General features: G+C 41.1%; 1 protein-coding gene across 1 annotated transcript in view; it reads right to left on the bottom strand.

Annotated features, from left to right (window-relative positions):
* Positions 1–202: 202 nt before the first annotated feature.
* The window catches only part of LOC124605582, a 130,617-nt gene continuing 111,773 nt past the window's right edge, over positions 203–19,046 (bottom strand). The window contains exons 7-8 of the mRNA XM_047137364.1: positions 13,133–13,243; positions 203–620 (exon numbers count right to left, since the gene is read on the bottom strand). Coding sequence (XP_046993320.1) covers positions 418–620; positions 13,133–13,243 — 314 coding nt within the window. The 3' untranslated portion in view covers positions 203–417. The remainder of the gene's footprint in view (positions 621–13,132; positions 13,244–19,046) is intronic.

Genomic DNA, 19,046 nt, shown 5'->3' with positions numbered 1-19,046 from the left:
AACATAATGGGATAATGGGCATAGAGAAAAAGTCTGTTTGATGGAGACAGTGAGTGATCAAAGTGCCCCAAGAAAAACTGAAGAATTCTGTCTTATGGTTTTTCAAATGAACCTGCCTCATTAGATGACTGACCAGCACATTCATTATAAATAGACTCCAAATACAATTTTAGTATTTGAATAAAGAAATGAAACACACAAATTGCAAAAATCAAGTGTTTATTAATAACAACATATGTGCAATAATTATATAAAGTGAAATGTAGATAAGTTTATTACAATTAGATCTCTCAGTGTATGAATTTTGAGGATGTGATTCTATCATACAATCATTAAAACACTTTCTATGCAATTTATTATTTGATGATTATGTACAGAAAATGGCTTATGGCTTGAAAGGAAGGAAAAAACTAGTTTTTATCTGGAACTAGTATTGAATGGTCTAATATCAACAACACGATGATTAATTTTCTTTCCTTTCAAATGAGGTTCCAGAGAGAAGTTAGCTGCATCCTTCAAACACCAGTTTTGTCTATTGCCACCCTTTATAAGGTGTTTGAAGGAATCCCAAACTCTTTTCTGAAAATCTTCATTCCTGATGAACTCCTGAGGTTGGCAACCTGAAAGTTGGGGCAGAAAGATCAGGATCTTTAGTACTAACAATTACAGGTATCATAAACAAATAAATGTCCATTGCCAGGCCACAATATTATCTGCAGCTTACCATTTAAATAAAATACATTCTATTATAATATGAATGCCCTCCCTACATACTTTGCATACAATCATTTAATTTAAATCCAATTCCAAAAGTAATTGTAGCTACTGTTCTGTTACAAAAATTATAAAAAAGAAGTAAAACACAAATTGCTTTTTTAGGACTACAGAAATTCCACACACATAAAAAAGGGCTGATGAAGTGTGCATTGTTTGAGTGTGTTTAAGCGCACAGTTTATTATATGATTAGGCCAAAAGTTAACATCATCAGGCGATTCAATATTCCTTGCAAATATATATCTGTGAACCAGACTTAGTGGATCTGCTGTTTTGAAGGAACACATTTGATTTGCATTCCATGCTGCTTCACCTGCAACACTTTCACCTTCTGAAATATCATCTATTATCTCGTCTATGTCTAGAATATGAGCTGTAATAATGTTATCAACCAAACTGAGTTTTAAAAGTGGACATCAATGGAATTCTTTGCAAGCTATCAGCCAGGCTTCATCAAAGATCATTAACACGGACATTTGCCCCTCCATATGTCTACAGCAAAAACTATATCCACTCAGCCATGTAAACTAGCATGACATCAGTAAACCCCTGATTCTTTTAACAATCAAACTGTCACGTATAAAATAGCTACAGACATCTGATTACTTTACAAGTGAGTTATTGTGTTACATGTGTGACATTAAGCATGAAAAAGTTTGGAGAAGGTTTGAAATTATGTATGAAGTTCATTGGAAGACACTAAGTGCTCTCATTCTCAAATAATAGATGAATATCGCCTCAGTAATTGATGTGCCATGTGCCACACTGCCTCAAGACAAATAAACAGTTTCTAACTGTAATACTTGTCATACTACATTTAACTTTTAATATAAGATTATACCTCTTAATTAGAGATTATGACAGCATTTTACATTTTTAACTTCGATCAGTGATTATATGAAACACGGAAAATTAAATTTTTGTTCCCCCTGGAAGCTATTAGATAGTCTACCTGCAACTGTGGACCACAAACGATGAACCATGAATTGGATTAGCCATTTAGTAATATAGCTATCCTCAAAAATTCCAAGGGACTGATATACACATTTTGTTACTTGCCCTTCTAGGAACACTTGACAATGATTTAATGTTCCACATCCCAAACAGCTGAAGTAAAACTCAGATTATCCCGGAGATTCAGCAACTTCACAGAATCTGTTGTAGAAACTGTTATAAAACAATTTTGTCACATTCAGAATTCCTTGATCCACGAACTGAATTTTGCTGGTTGTGATGAGAACAAGGCAAGCAAGTTTAACATTTTGCAGAGATTCATCTTTCTGGTGGGCAGGAAAGTTGTCTGCAAGAAACACAATCCTGCAGTTTTCTTTCATATTGTGATGAAATGCCTTCAACCACGTGACAAATTGTAGTCTGGGCTTCCAGGCTAGATGATGATTCATGAGCTTGCTTAGCAGTTTCATACATTTTTGAAGCAACTGAAATGACATGAAACTTCAATTTCTCTATATTCTCAGCATTAGCACAAGCTAGTACTGTTGTTCTGTCTTTTTTGTGATTCCCAGCACGTAGAGTGTAAGTTTCCAACACCAGCTTACAATATAGTCCAAATTTGCCTGCATTAAATATGGCACGACTTTCATTCTATTCCCTGTTGCCTACTGTGATGCCATTTTTCCAGGCTTTAACATAATCTTTGTTCATGCATTTGCCCACACCACTGATAGGTAAATAATTACAGTGTGTCACTTAAGCAAGGTGAGCCACCCCATAGACACAGTAAAATTCACTGTTTTCACCTTACTCACAATTTTTAAAGCCTTGGCTTAAATTACTGGTCCACATAGAGTAATTGACACAACCCTTGTTGTGTGAATTGAATTAAAATGTTTTCCAGCTCAGCACGTCTCTCAGCTTTTATCTTCTGGCACTTACTTCCTTACCAAACAATTTGTTAAAGGTTCTCTCGTTTTCTAATAATACCTCTAAATGTCAAAGATGGTCACCCGAGATGCTGGAGTTGTGTGCATGAGGTGTGCTTGCTTGTGTGTATGAATGGTGTGTGTGTCTTTTTTGCTGATGAAAGCCGTGGACAAAAGCTTTATGTAAGTGTCTTTTAATTATGTCTGTCTGCAACTTAATGTGCCTTCTTTATGGTAAGTAGTAATCTGTGTTTTCCTACACTGTTGAGAATAAGTACATCAGAGGAACCAATGACTGAGGAGAGACTTAAGCCTCATGAAACAGTCCAATTTTACTCAGCCCAAAATATTGTTTTGGTTGTATTAGATTACAGAATTTATTTCATTTGATATTGCAATATAAAAGGCAGGAAGACTCAGAAAGGAAAAAAAAGAGGGGGGTAGGGCAGGAGGAGAAGTGGTTGAACATCTTTCTGTGGATAAAAAAGTCAAAATGAAGAGAGACATGAAGGTAGAAAGAGGGAAAAGGAGTACAAAATTATGAAGCATTGAAGTAGAAAGTAAAAGTAGTGTGGAAGAAATTGCATGTTGCAAGCAACACTTAACTTTTAAGGAGAGTTATAGTTAAAATAAAATGACTTCATGAATGAAAGTTTGCAGTGGTAGAAGGCAATACTGCCTGCATGCAGGCACCATGCTTGACAACATTCTACATGTTTCAACAGACGAGGCAACATGCAGGCATTCAGGACCTGAGGAAAAACTGTGATGCACCAAGTTTCAGCATACTAGTTGGGGCCACAAAACAAACTCCTGTGACAGAAATCAGATCACTTCACTTCCATTTGCAAAATAATACAGATGAAAGGTCATGACACACAGGATCCATTTCAGGGAAGATGGAATTTGTTACAACACCCGAAAATGATGCAATTTTATTTATATACATCACATCTACATCTAATTGTTTCACAGATGTCATAGAATAGGTGATGTTGATGCACTGGAGGTGTACTTGAGAAGGAAAGCCGTGCTAATTAGGGCAGTGGCCAAGTGATAGAAGATGTACGTTCTGATCCTGGAGAGATTCTGTGTGCTCGGATTCAAATGGCACTCTGGGTAACATTTCTTACTCTTTGTTGGGAGCATAGTCTTTACATCAAACACAACAAACTTTATTATGAGCAATGAAAAAAAAAAAGTGGGGGGGGGGGGGGGGGGGGCAGCAATGTATACTTGATGACACGTGTTTCATCCACAACGCAGACTGTATAATTATATATTCTCTTTGAGGGCATGTGACAATGAAATGTGACCATATTATTGCTGGAATATCACCCCAACCCCCACCCAGAAAAAACCCACATCCTGAGCTTCCCCCCCCCCCCCCCCCCCCCTCTCTCTCTCTCTCTCTCTCTCTCTCTCTCTCTCTCTCTCTCTGTGTGTGTGTGTGTGTGTGTGTGTGTGTGTGTGTGTGTTTTTTGCTAAAGGCTCACTTATTTTGTTCCTGTAATTGTAATCATCACAGTGTGTTGGATGATATTCATCACATAAGTAGGGAAAGCAGAGAAATCTTCATCATCAAGCACACTGGGTGCTTGATGTAACAACCCAGAACATAGCTACAGTGCAGAGCCATAACTAGGGCTCAGTCATCAATGACCTGCCTACTCAGCAGCAGCAAGACATTTCCACATGGAATACTGTGCGCCAATGGCCTGTGATGTTGACTGACCTCTAGGAAACTTACGCAATTTGATCTACTGCCATGTGACGACAGATGGACCTTGATCATGCTGGTCCAGAATTAGACACTGGGTGATGCTGCGACCTGCGGCAAAGTCAGGAGACATCACTGGCTGCCTTGTATCTGTAGCAGAGCCTCATTCAGAACCCTGGCCACCACTGCTGACTCAGTGCCCAGCATGCCAGCAACACTAGGCCAGATGGCTGCCTCCCTGACAGCGTGTGGATGCCGCATTCTACGTGCTGTGTCCACCTTGCCTGCCACTACAAGTGGAAATATTATAAGCTGATACCAAACTGCACCAGATATGATAGTGCACCTGAATGACTGTTCAGTTCTATAGTGATTCAAATGAGACAGCACCATAGATGAATAGTAGTGCAGGCTTTTGATTTTTGCTTGTTGGATGCATTCCCTTGGGTATCTTTGTTATCTTGTATTCTTATACTCATGTAGTCTTGCCTTCCACTAAGTTGAGTTTAGACTCAGATGTTGTTGTTGTTGTTGTTGTTGTGGTCTTCAGTCCTGAGACTGGTTTGATGCAGCTCTCCATGCTACTCAATCCTGTGCAAGCTTCTTCATCTCCCAGTACCTAATGCAGCCTACGTCCTTCTGAATCCGCTTAGTGTATTCATCTCTTGGTCTCCCTCTACGATTTTTACCCTTCACGCTGCCATCCAGTACCAAAATTGGTGATCCGTTGATGCCTGACAACATGTCCTACCAACCGATCCCTTCTTCTAGTCAAGTTGTGCCACAAGCTCCTCTTCTCCCCAATTCTATTCAATACCTCCTCATTAGTTATGTGATCTACCCATCTAATCTTCAGCATTCTTCTGTAGCACCACATTTCAAAAGCTTCTATTCTCTTCTTGTCCAAACTAGTTATCGTCCATGTTTCACTTCCATACATGGCTACACTCCATACAAATACTTTCAGAAATGACTTCCTGACACTTAAATCAATACTCGATGTTAACAAATTTCTCTTCTTCAGAAATGCTTTCCTTGCCATTGCCAGTCTACATTTTATATCTTCTCTACTTCGACCATCATCAGTTATTTTGCTCCCCAAATAGCAAAACTCCTTTACTACTTTAAGTGTCTCATTTCCTAATCTAATTCCCTCAGCATCACCCGACTTAATTTGACTACATTCCATTATCCTCGTTTTGCTTTTGTTGATGTTCATCTTATATCCTCCTTTCAAGACACTGTCCATTCCGTTCAACTACTCTTCCAAATCCTTTGCTGTCTCTGACAGAATTACAATGCCATCAGTGAACCTCAAAGTTTTTATTTCTTCTCCATGGATTTTAATACCTACTCCGAATTTTTCTTTTGTTTCCTTTACTGCTTGCTCAATATACAGATTGAATAACATCGGGGAGAGGCTACAACCCTGTCTCATTCCCTTCCCAACCACTGCTTCTCTTTCATGTCCCTCGACTCTTGTAACTGCCATCTGGTTTCTGTACAAATTGTAAATAGCCTTTCGCTCCCTGTATTTTACCCCTGCCACCTTTAGAATTTGAAAGAGAGTATTCCAGTCAACATTGTCAAAAGCTTTCTCTAAGTCTTGTTCCTCCTGCCACCGAACTTCACTAATTCCCACTATATTTAAGTTTAACCTATCCATTTCCCTTTTTAAATTTTCTAACCTACCTGCCCGATTAAGGGATCTGACATTCCACGCTCTGATCCGTAGAACGCCAGTTTTCTCTCTCCTGATAACGGCGTCCTCTTGAGTAGCCCTGCCCGGATATCCGAATGGGGGACTATTTTAACTCCGGAATATTTTACCCAAGAGGATGCCATCATCATTTAATCATACAGTAAAGCTGCATGCCCTCAGGAAAAATTACGGCTGTAGTTTCCCCTTGCTTTTAGCCGTTCGCAGTACCACAACAGCAAGGCCGTTTTGGTTAGTGTTACAAGGCCAGATCAGTCAATCATCCAGACTGTTGCCCCTGCAACTACTGAAAAGGCTGCTGCCCCTCTTCAGGAACCACACGTTTGTCTGGCCTCTCCACAGATACCCCTCCGTTGTGATTGCACCTTTGGTACGGCTATCTGTATCGTTGAGGCACACAAGCCTCCCCACCAATGGCAAGGTCCATGGTTCATGGAGGGTGGGGTGGGGGGTTGGACTCAGATGTATTTCTTAAAGGCCAAAGGGCTCGCACTCAATGTAATGTAGTCCCATGCATCACGTCACACAATGCAACTTGTTGGGCGTGTCAATGGGTAGGGCATTACGTTAGCATTTGCCAGGAGTGCATCTAACTTAGACATGGGAAACCAGGGATTCTAAGAGGACTTAGGAATAGGCCAAAATAGCCATAAGTTTCTCTTGTAAATAGGAATTTTGTAAGTACTGTAAATAGTAAAGTTTAGGTAACAGATTAGAAATGCTTTTAGACTGAACTTATATGTGAATAGTTATTGGGACTTTGCACATTTAGTAGTAAAGGTAAATGTAACCAGTGGTAGTTCAGCACTGACATGGTCTGCACAACGGAATCAGATGGTTTCCTGTCTTCGTATTATGTGACTCTGACTCAAAGCAGCAATATGCTGAGACACCACATGGATACAAGATGATCCATTGCTCTTGGCACCACCAATTAAACTGCTCCATGTCTGTGAGGACACTGTGCACATAAATGCAGAGAATTAGGCTTAGATATCTGTAGTGTTTTAACACTACAGAACGTATTGAGTACTAGAGAAAGTTTTGTATGTTTTTGAAAGGTGTATTATGGGCATAGGAGTGTAACTGCAAAATGACTTGCCTACCCAGCAATAGCCAGATAATTCCCTGCAGTCGATATGGTGGTCATAGCCTCCATCACAGAGCTGGCAATGTCCTAGCCAGCAATGTCCTAGTGATGTGATGGCTGGCAGTGTCGCCATGGAGATGAACCCTATACTTTAGTCTGTGGCACCTGTGGTTGTGCCATTACTCTACTGATAACATTTAGACACAATGGTTGTAGAGTCATTCAAAGAGAGCCTAAACTCAATAACACTGATACACCCCAGTCATACGATAGAATTAAATGGTGACTTTAACCTGGCCAGTATTGTCTGGCAAAACAGTGCACAATGTACACTGTATGGCAACTGACTCAAATAACTGGTTCTACAACTGATGCGAAAGAAATATTTTAGCTGTCCTAGTTATTAGAAAATGTGATTTTCTCAAGAATAATGAAAGAGGGATTAGTGACTGTGACGCTATTACAGGAAGCTGATCATGAAATTTGGGAGTGCATTTGTGTTAGGTCAAACTGACTGTCACTGTCAACTTATTTGAAGGATGAAATGAGAAAATTTAGTTCAGATCTGTCATAAGTAGAACAATTGTGACCAAAGCTGAAAGATGTCATCAACTGTAGTCTGGACAAGTACTTTCCAAGTGAAGGAATAAAAGATGGTCAAGAGACACCCAGGTTTAGTAGCACTATTTGGAGAACATTGTAAAAACAGAATTGTTACTCGCTTATACAAAACAGGCTGCCAGGATACTGACAGGAAATTTTTGCATCTCTGTAAAGTCAATGGATATGCCCAAACCTTCCATTCAATCTCTCATGTATTTGTCTGACGTCAGCAGACAAAAATTCTCAACAAACTACAAAGTGACAAAGTGTGTGTGTGGAGGGGGGATAGAAAAGTTCTCTGTATCACAGGCCTTAATCTCAATGTAATGTTCTGAGAACCCACATTCAGATATAAGTCAATAAATCTATCTCTCACATAACGAACTTTTCACATGATATAACTACAACATCAAAATTGGAGGAATTTGGGCAAATACATAAAGATACCAATTGTGGTATCGGCCAAAGAGTGAGGTGTGAAATCGAGGTTGGTAACTCACAATGCAACCACAAGAGAAGATATTTGTTGCAAACCGCACCAATGAATGAGCACACCAGTGTATCAATGCCCAGAAATGTTTTGCTACGCCGTCACAACCACTTTTACTTAAGGCCTAGAACAGTACCACTCAGCCCAATCCAACATCAACTAAGATAACATGGTTGACAGCTGTAAACATAAATAAATTTTCTATATATAAAGTATACAGACAACCATATGCATATTTAATGTAAAAAACCTTGATTAGGTTTCGATACACCAATGGTATCTTCGTCAGAAGGAAGTCACATAAATTACATGATATTAAAATTGTAAACATACATGATGAGCTAAGGAGATCAAATCAAATAGGCTGCAAACAGGTTACAACAGATACAGCTACTAATGTCTGCTCTTTTAACAAGCTGTACCTATTGCAACAATTTTCACTGTTTCCTTGGAGGACTTCGTCATATTTTCTACTGTTTAACTTGAGCTCCTTCACTCATCATGTACATTTACAATTTTAACATGTTGTATTTGCTCCTGCTATTTTTCAACATTTCCTGGAAAGATTAATGGCAAAGGTCACTTCTTGTACAAACTATTGGATGATATTGTTGTCGTGAGGTCATACGTCAACATTTGGCAAATTTAGACTACTTGTTGCAAGTTTTTTCCGTGGTTGGTTTAACGTGCAACAAGGAAAAGTGCTCTTTCTTCCATAAACATCTTGACTGATTAGGACACACAATAAATGCACATGGAATTCATCCTGCTACTTCGCACATCAAAGATCTGCTGGCATCCCATAACATTAAGGATCTCCAAGCTGCAATGTGGAAGCTTATCTTTGACATCAAATTCATTGCCAACACTACACAAATTGCTGCTGCACTGAACCAAACATGCCAGAAAAATGTTCCTTGGTGTTCTTTCAAGAACTTCAGAAATTAAAGCAAGTGTTATTAAGCCATCATTGTTTGATGCATCTTCTTATAGAACTGGAGCTGTGCTTTCCCATACAATTGGTTCTCCTGGTAGGTCTATCTCTTTTGCTTCAAAAAACTCGGTGCAGAGTAGTTACAGTCAGCTTGAAAAAGAGGCATTCGCCATTATTCTGGTGTTACCAATATGCGCCAAAATTTGTACTGGCAGAAGTTATATTTGATTACAGATTATCAGCCTTTAATGGCCTTGTTCAATCCTGTTCCATCACAGACAGCACAAAAATTGCAATGTTGGGCTTTAATATTGTCTAATTATCAGTATGAGTTGTAGTACAAGCACCAACATTTGAATGCTCACTTGTTTTGGTTACTGGTCAGTACTGACACAGCATTTGATTGATATGAAGAATCAGGTTTTCAAATTTGTACCCAGTATTCTGAAACTCTTCAAAATTTTTCTCTCAATTTTTGGTGCATAGCCACAGCAACTGCTGCTGACCAGCTCTTCAGGTTGTTCTGTAAAATGTGTGCCACTGGTGGCTGCATGGTTTGAAATAATTTCCCCACACAATGGTGCATTGCTATTTTTCCCATTGTTACATGCTATGCACAGTCAGGTGTTCAATTTTTGCATATGGGGAATGCTGATGGATGTGTTCGTAACTCCTCACTCCGTCAGTGGGAAGTTTTTCCTTTATTGGATCAACATCATTGGGGCATAGTTTGCACAAAGCAACGCTAAACATCACTGTACTTGGCAAGCCATAGATGCTCGGATTGAACAAATGACCTCTCCTTGCAATATTTGTGGAGACCATCTATCAGCAATATTTGTGGAGAACATCTATCAGCAATATTTGTGGAGAACATCTATCAGCAATATTTGTGGAGAACATCTATCAGCTCTGCCCCAATGCTGTTTTGAATTGCCATGCCTGTCCAGACCATGGCAATGCATGCAAATTGAGTTCATAAGTCTGTTCTGGAACATGCGATGGTTGCTGGTGGTAGATGGATATATTAAATTTCCTTTCGTTGTCCTCATGACATCCACCACTACTGCGAGCACAGTATCAGCTTTGTTTTCTATTTTTTTTGTCTTGAAGGTCTTCCTAAGGGCATCGTCTCAGACAATGCACCACAATTCATCTCGTCTTCCAGTATGCTATCTGTGTGATCACTATTAAGCAGAATTTTACATGAAAGCTATTGTTAAGTGTACTCTTGAGTGAGAGGCTTGTATTTTGTGTGTATCAAGAGCTACATTAATGTTCAGAGACAGTTGTAAATACTCATGTCATTCCTGTGGAAATGGATTGTACAGTTAAGTAATTCTTCTTATCAGTGTTATTATTAAGTGAAATAATATTTTGTGTGTTATAGTGCCCATACGTTCTTCTCCTGGAGCAAAACAAAGAGCCCACCATTGTACTGGTGAGTGTATTTTCGTCCAGTACAACACCAACAATTTTTCTTTGTGTGTTTCTGCTCTGGATGGAACAAGAATGGGGGAAATGTTTCTGATACATCATTTGCCCAGTGCTGCAAACCATACATTGGCTTGTGGAGCACGATAACTGACTATTAACTTACAAGGTAAAATTCACAAATGAAAAATTACAACCGATTATAAAAGTTTTACAGCAAATGATCATGGTAATAGAAATGTATTAAATATAAATCACCATTTTCTTAAGCCTGTGATTTTTTAAAGGAATATAATGAAAGTGAGAGGTATGGTACAGTGATCAGAGAGAAGGAAGTACATAGCAAAGAATGTTGGTTTGAAGGGCACTTATGGTTGTAAAGGAGGAAAAACATACTTACTGTATTTACCCGAGTATAAGACAACCATGATTACAAGATACACACTCTTTTTCAAGAGGTGTTTTGAGAAAAAATTATTTTTAAAATGTTCTTATTAATCAAAATTATGAACTGTTTTACTGACATAAAAGAATCTGCCAAAAACTGAACGTTATACCTATTCTAAATTTATGTCATTTATTGATTGCCTACATTTTGATAATATAAGGAGAAATAAAATAAACAAAAAAAGTCACTTACTTAATTTGCAGACCATTTTCTTCTCTACATTTTTCACTTACTAACCCTATCATTATTTTTAATCACCAGGATTCTCGTAACACAGCTGTGAAATTTGTATCTTTGTTGTCACGAATACTTGACTGTTTCTTCTAAATACGTTGTGATTTCTGAGGTTTTGGTTACTGTGGGACCTGAGATCAGAGCTGTTTCTTTTCAAATACATTTGGATTTCCCTCCTATATTGACATGGGAATGTTACAGTTTCTTGCTTCCAAACATATTGTCTGCCCACTGCTCTCATTGGCTGCACAGTAACAGCAACTGATGTAAACCCTTTTGTTCCTGACATATGTTACAGTGAGCATCGACAACATTGCAGTATGAAACACATAAGTATGCCATTGGCCCCCCTCTGGACTTCTACCGCCTCCTGCAGAAATGAATACTCTTGTTGAGTATGTGTCCAATTTTAAAGTCAGTTCAATTCAACTACAATTGGACTCAAGCAAACTGCAGTTTAAACTTAGTTCATGTTCCTAAAAAGCCAAAGTATGCAACACAGATTCCCCTGGTTGGCAACATGACATAATTTGCTGCCCGCTCACTACTACCCTCCCAGCACACATCTAGTTCTCAGCCAAGCTGGTATCACAGTTCCCCCTCCAACCCTTCCATAGTGCTGTGCAGGAGCAACTGCGAAATACTGACTGCAATATCTTCTAGGGTGCAAACATACTAACAACAAGAAGAACAACAAATACAAATAAAAGATCGCAACCACAATTCAATCTAATTCTTGAACTTACATTCATTCCGCTTTCTACAGATGTCTGTTAGTACTATCTCCATGGCAGATCTCGCTGCTGTAATTTATTCTTGTGACAATAATTGCAGTCTGTTTAATATAATTTATTTCATTTGTTATACATTTCATTCTCAATAAGTTTTCTTTCTTGTTTTACCTGAATGTCAGCATCATGTTCCAAAGCTGATTACATTTTTATCTGGTACTCTAAAACATGAACATGACCGAATTTCTCATTTGAACCCACTCAGTAAATCATTACAGTCTCGCATGATCAAATAAAATATTGATCTGGATTTAGAATCAAGTAATGTTATAACATTTCTGCTTTTGGATGTTATCTTTAGCTTTTCCTGCTAACCTGTTCAAACACACCAAGTGTGTGTAAGATGATAGAATTTGGTGCTATGTCCACCAGTGTTTAAGCATGGTAATAAATAGTTGTAGTGACTAGTTCATAGTTTCTTGCATATCCCTTGCACTATTGCTGTGTGGGTTAAATGTCACGTCAGGAAATCTAGAGCTTGTTCGAAGGTGAGTATCATTTGCCAATCCTGCCCTTCTGAATTCTTCAAAATAAACCTGCATGAGACCAAAGCTTTATCTCTAAATGTAAGACGAGCTCTACAGACTCTATTAAACATTGTAAAAATGCTGCAATAGTTTAATCTTTGATTATAAGATGACCCATATTTTTTGAATGAAGAACTGGGTAAAAGCCTTGTCTTATAATCAGGTAAATAGGGAAAGTATACATAGAAAACAAACAGTTCTTATTTATCTTTTATTGCTTATGGCATATTACTATACCAACACTCTAGCATCGACAGAACCTCTCATAGTTCTTCAGTGTCCTTAATGGAACTAATGATCATTCTGATGCTAAAATAACTGTAATTTACTGTCTACTGATAAAAATCTGTGTCACACATGCTGTGAGTTGTTGCCAAACTATCCCAGAAGTTTGTTCCACAAAGGATAAATAATGAAATAAGCATACAACAAATAATGGGAAAATCAATGCAGACTCAGTGCTACTAGCTCCAAAATACTTACCAAATAGTTTTGTTGCCTGATCACCAGCAAGAGCTACTTTCATCGTCTCCTGGGTCTCATCATATATTTCAAGCTCAACATAGAACATTAACTTCAGAGATTTCTGAGAATCTGAAACAGTATTTATCAAACATACACATACCCTAGAAATAATATTTTCCAATATTTAAAACACATTTTTCTTGTGCTGCATTATTTTTACAGGCGGAAACATTTACATTAGCTCATTTTCGGAAAGTGGTTTTGGTAATACATATGTTGTAGAACTACAGTACCAGAATCACTATAAAATGAGTACCGGAAAAATCCACAGGTTACTTGCATCATCATCTTGGTTCTTGTCACAAACTAAATGTAACTTTAAATATGAACAGTGTAGGAGAAAAGGCAGACTGCTACTTACCGTAAAGAAGACACGCCAAGTTGAGACAGGAACAATTAACAGACACTCACATATAGATTTTTGCCACAGCCTTCATCAGTAAAAGAGAGGTGCACGCACGCACGCACGCACGCACACACACACACACACACACACACACACACACACACACACACACACACACAAGTGCATCTCACCTCACGCAGATCGACTGCCAATCCCAGCATCTCAGGCTGGAATGCAGCATCACATGGGATGCAAGCAGCAATCTGGGTGGGGTGAGGAAGGGGAATGGAAATGAATAGTAGTGCAAGGGGTATCGGCAGGGAGAGAGACAAAAGCTGTTTGGCGGAGTGTTCAAGGACTAGATTGTCGACAGACGTAGCGTTGGGAGGTTGTGGTGGCAGGGTGGTGGGGGGGGGGGAGGGGGGGGGGGAAGGAACAAAAAAGGAGAGGAGTGGGGAAATATGGGTGGCTGCATTGGCAGAGGGCTGCAAATAAACAGGGTGGGAGATCAGAATTGGGGGGTGGGGGGGGAGTGATGGGGCAGAGGGTGGAAACTGTTGGGTGGCGGGTGTGGGAACAGTGTGTTACCTTAGGTTGAAACTGGGATAGTTACAGGAGTGGAGAATGTGTTTTAAGGATAACTTCCAGCTATGCAGTTCAGAAAAGCTGGTGGCGGAAGGGAGGATCCAAATGGCTTGGGTAGTGGAGCAGCCATTGAAATCATGTGTATCAACGATTGTCCGTGCACAACACTGACTTCGTGATGGCGTGAATTGTTGATGCAGCTTTTATTGCCCCAGATTACTTCCTCCGACAGTTATAATTACATTTATTCCTACTGATCTCACTTCACCCTCATCCTGACATATTTGAGCGTTTTGTTGTCCACACCTGGTCCTGCCACATGAACTTTTGATCCTCGATATAACGCATCCTCCACCACCTGTCTTCGATTAATGCAACACACACACTCTCCCATACTTCACTGTACATTATTACCCATGTTTCTGCATGTTTTTAACATATTTGTGTGTCATGTCACATGGTTTCAAGTATTTTTTATGGACCTGTGCATACTTTTGCGTATCTGTTGGGGGTTTCTGTGTGTCTTTACATATTTTATATGCATCTTTTCGCTTATCCAGCTCCTTTCACATCACCTATTTTGCCCTTTTCTGCGTCATTCCTATTTCCATTACATCATTTCTGCCACCATGGACTCTTGCTCCATATTTCTGCACCAGTTCAGAAGAGTATCCCTCTCCCTAGCTAAAGCTCAGTCCAACATCCTGTTTCTCAAATACTGCCTAAACCATGGAATCTCCCCAAACGGCCTAACTGTAAAAACTACTTTCTCTGGATACCACCTCCCTTTCAGTATCACCTACATATTTTCAAATTCCGACAATCCCTTGCCCTCGCAAACCTGTTGCTGCAAAAACACATCTCCATGGCACAGGCATCCCACAACCACCGCCTCTGCTCCCTCCACAAGATACTATTACTCTGCAATCCCTATACCATACACCACAACTCTGACATTGAATCCCTTGCTCTCTAGCACCTAGGGGAGCATTCCAGACACCACTTCTGTAAGTTATCCAACCCGCTGGCAGCCTATTGCTGCCTCGGGGCACCACAATCCAACCTGTATCATATCCACATTGTTTCACCTCATCTGTCCCTCACAGCAGCTAAACCCTGCCTAGCCGACCTTTTCAACTTGCCACATCCTCCAAAACTCCCTACCAACCCTCCACCAAATCCATATCCAGGGCCAAAACATTCCCATAACAGAGTTGTTAACCTCTCCACCAAAACCCTCAGCTCCACAGAAGTTTCAGTCATATACAAAGGCATTATCTTTAGCCCTACACCCAAATTTAACCATGCTAGACTTGTCGAAGACCTCCTCTCCTTCTACCGATGGCCACAGTGGAACCACTTCTTTGCCACCAATCCCTCCAACCAAAACCACCCTAATTCTAACACTGAACCCTGCATCTTCCAGTTCATATCACCATCCAACCATGATCCTACTCCTGTTCCACCTAACCACCCACCCTTCCTGGAATTCCTTACCTCCAACTTGGCCTCACCATCCTTCCCCAGAACATCAACATTTTATTAGAAGAAAGAACAGCCACACACAACCTTAAAACAAATCCTGACTTAATCATCCTGCCTAAAGACTACGGTTCTACCACTGTTGCTATGAATCACAGTGACTATCTCTCAGAATGCCTCTGTCAATTATCTGACTCCTCCACCTATAAACTCTGCCAGAGTGATCCCATCCCAAAAGTCCAACACAAACTCCAGTTCCTGCTTAAAGTCATAGGCCCTTCCCAGAATATTTCCACTGAATCCATTTCCCTCCTCACCCCTATAGTAACCCAACCACCCATCTTCTAGATGCCCCCAAAAATACACAAATCCAACAATCCTGGACACACCACTGTGGCTGGTTATTGTGCCCCCACTCGAAGAATTTTGGCCCTCACTTGCCAACACCCCTAACCAACTGCCCGTAATGTAGCCTCCCACATCAAAGACACCAACCAGTTCCTTCACCAATTCTCGATCATCCCCACCACTTTACCTTCTGAATCCCTACTCATTACTGTTGATACCACCCTCCTATAAACCAACGTCCCTGATGCCCATGGTCTTACCACTATTGAAACTACTGTTACCAACATCCTTCAGTCTCCTAACCTTATCCTAACCCACAACTACTGCTCCTTTGAAGGGAAGGGTATACAAACAAAACCATAGCACAAACATGGGCATCTGCATACCAGGCTCCTATACAAACCTTTTTGGCTCCTATACAAACCTTTTTATGGGCTATCCCACAACACCAAATCCCTAGTCTGGTTCAAGTTCACAGATGATATCCTCATGTTTTGGACCCAGGGCCAAGACACCGAATCTTCAATCCTTCACAACCTCACCACCTGCTCTCCCATCTGCTTCACATGCTCCTCCTCATCCCAGTGTGCAACCTTCTTAGATGTTGATCTCCGCCTCTCTCGTGGCTCCATCTGCACCTGTGTCCACATTAAACCCACCAACAGTACCCATATTCAGTCATCTCTTTCACACCAAAAAAATTGCTCCCTTACAGGCTTGCTACCTGGGGACGGCATATCTGCAGTGACAAACTCCCTTGCTCAGTATGCTGTGGGTCTCACCAAGGCCTTCACAGGCAGGCACTATCCCCCAGACCTAGTCTGCAAACAAATCTTCCCCTCACTCCAATCCTCCCACCACTCCCAGAAACCAGCCACAAAGGAATGTCCCCTTCATCACGCAATACCACCCCAGACTGGAACAACTGAACCACATACTTCACCAGGACTTTGATTACCTATTATCGTACCCTGAAATGAGGGGCTTCCTACCCAAGATACTTCCCACCCCTCCCTAAAGTGGTGATGCCCACCCTACCTCCACAACATCCTAGTCCATCCCTATGCCACTCCCAATCCCAAACCCTTACCACAAGGATCGTGTCCCTGTGGAAGGTCCAGATGCAAAACTTGCCCAATCTACCAACCCAGCACTTCCTATTTCAATCCTGTCACAGGTTTATCCTACCCCATCAAGGACTGGGCCAACCGTGAAAGCAATCATCTCATTTACCAGCTCTCCTTCAAATATTGCACCGCTTTTTATATTGGTATGACTGCCAACTCACAATCCACCAGGATGAATGGGCACTGCCAAACAGTGGCATGGACCAGCATGCAACTGAACATAACACACTTGATTTCAAATGCTGTGAATCACACAATTTAAATCACTTCCCTCATTCCCTGCAGCATCTGGCAGTTAATTTCCTCTTACTGCCATGTGGTCTGGTTCCCAGCACAACCTTCCCCATTGCTGTAATAGGAAAAAGACATTGCCTGTAATCTAGCCTCCTACATCAAAGACACTGACCACTTTCTTCACTGACTCTTGACCATCTCCATCCCTTTACCTCCTGGATCCCTAGTTGTCACTGCTGATGCCACCTTCCTACACGCCAACATCCCTTATGCCCAAGGTCTTACTGCTACTGAACAGTACTTTTCCCAACATCCTTGACACTCCAAGCCCACTACCTCATTCCTCATACACCTTAGTAACTTTACCCTAACCCACAACTATTTCTCATTTGGAGGGAAGTTATATCAACAAATCTGCGATGCAGCCATTGGCACACTCATGGCACCATCCTCCCGAAACACCAAACCTCTAGTCTGGTTCAGGTTCATCGATATCTTCATGATCTGGACCCAGGGCCAAGACACCCTACCTCAAATTCCTTCATGACCTCAACACCTCCTCTCCAATCTGTTTCACGTGGTCCTCCTCAACCCAGTGTCCCACCTTCCTAGATGTTGACCTACTTCTTCACTATTATGGCTCCATCTGCACCTCTGACCACATTAAACTCACCAACCACTGACAGTACCTGCATTTTGACAGCTGTAATCTCTTTCACACCAGAAAATCCCTCCCACACAGCCTGGCCATCTGGGGGTGGCCTATCTGCAGTGACAAAAACTTCCTTACTCAGTATGCTGAGGTCTCATCAAGGCCTTCAGAGACAGGCAGTATCCTTCACAAACCTAGTCCACGAAAAGATCTCCTGTGTCATTTCCTCTCATGCCCCCAATCCTCAAATGACCACCATGAACCAGCTACAAAGGTGCATTCGCTTTGTCCCAGTGCCACCCCGGACTGGAACAACTGAACCACATCCTTTGCCAGGGCTTTTATTATCTGCCATTGTACCCTGAAGTGAGGGACATCCTACCGAAGATACTGCTCACACCTCTTGATGTGGTGTTCCATTGCCCACCCAACCTCCACAACATCCTAGTCCATCCATATGCTACTCCCAATCCCAAACCCTTCCCACAAGGATCATATCCTAGTGGAAGGCCCAAGTGCAAAACCTACCCAATCCACCCACCCAGCTCGTCCTATTGCAGGGTTTATCCTACTCCATCAGGGACTGGGCCACCTGTGAAAGTAGCCATGTCATTTACCAGCTCTGCTGCAATCATTGAACAACTTTTTATATTGGTATGATTACCAACCAGCTGTCAACCAGGATGAAGAGCAAAGTAGACCACCCTATGGCAGAGTATGCAGCTGAACATAACATGTCTGATTTCAATGGCTGCTTCACTATCTGAGGCATCTGGATCCTTCCCTCCACCACCAGCTTTTCTGAACTGCATAGATGGAAGTTATCCTTACAACACATTCTCCACTCCTGTAACTATCCCAGCCTCAACCTAAGGTAACACACTGTTCCCTCACCCTCCACCCAACAGTTTCCACCCTCTCTCTCCCATCATCATCCTCCCCCCCCCCCCCCCCCAATTCTGATCTCCCACCCTGTTTATTTGCAGCCCTCTGGCAATGCAGCCACCCGTTTCCCCACTCCTCTCCTTTTTTCCCCCCACCTTCCAGCCTCACAAACTCCTGACACTGCACCTGTTGGCAGTCTAGTCCTTGCACACT

This window comes from Schistocerca americana, chromosome 3 (assembly GCF_021461395.2).
Source record: "Schistocerca americana isolate TAMUIC-IGC-003095 chromosome 3, iqSchAmer2.1, whole genome shotgun sequence".
Lineage (NCBI taxonomy): Eukaryota > Metazoa > Arthropoda > Insecta > Orthoptera > Acrididae > Schistocerca > Schistocerca americana.
The sequence above is the reverse complement of the archived record's forward strand: the minus strand, read 5'-3'. Positions and strand labels throughout refer to the sequence as shown.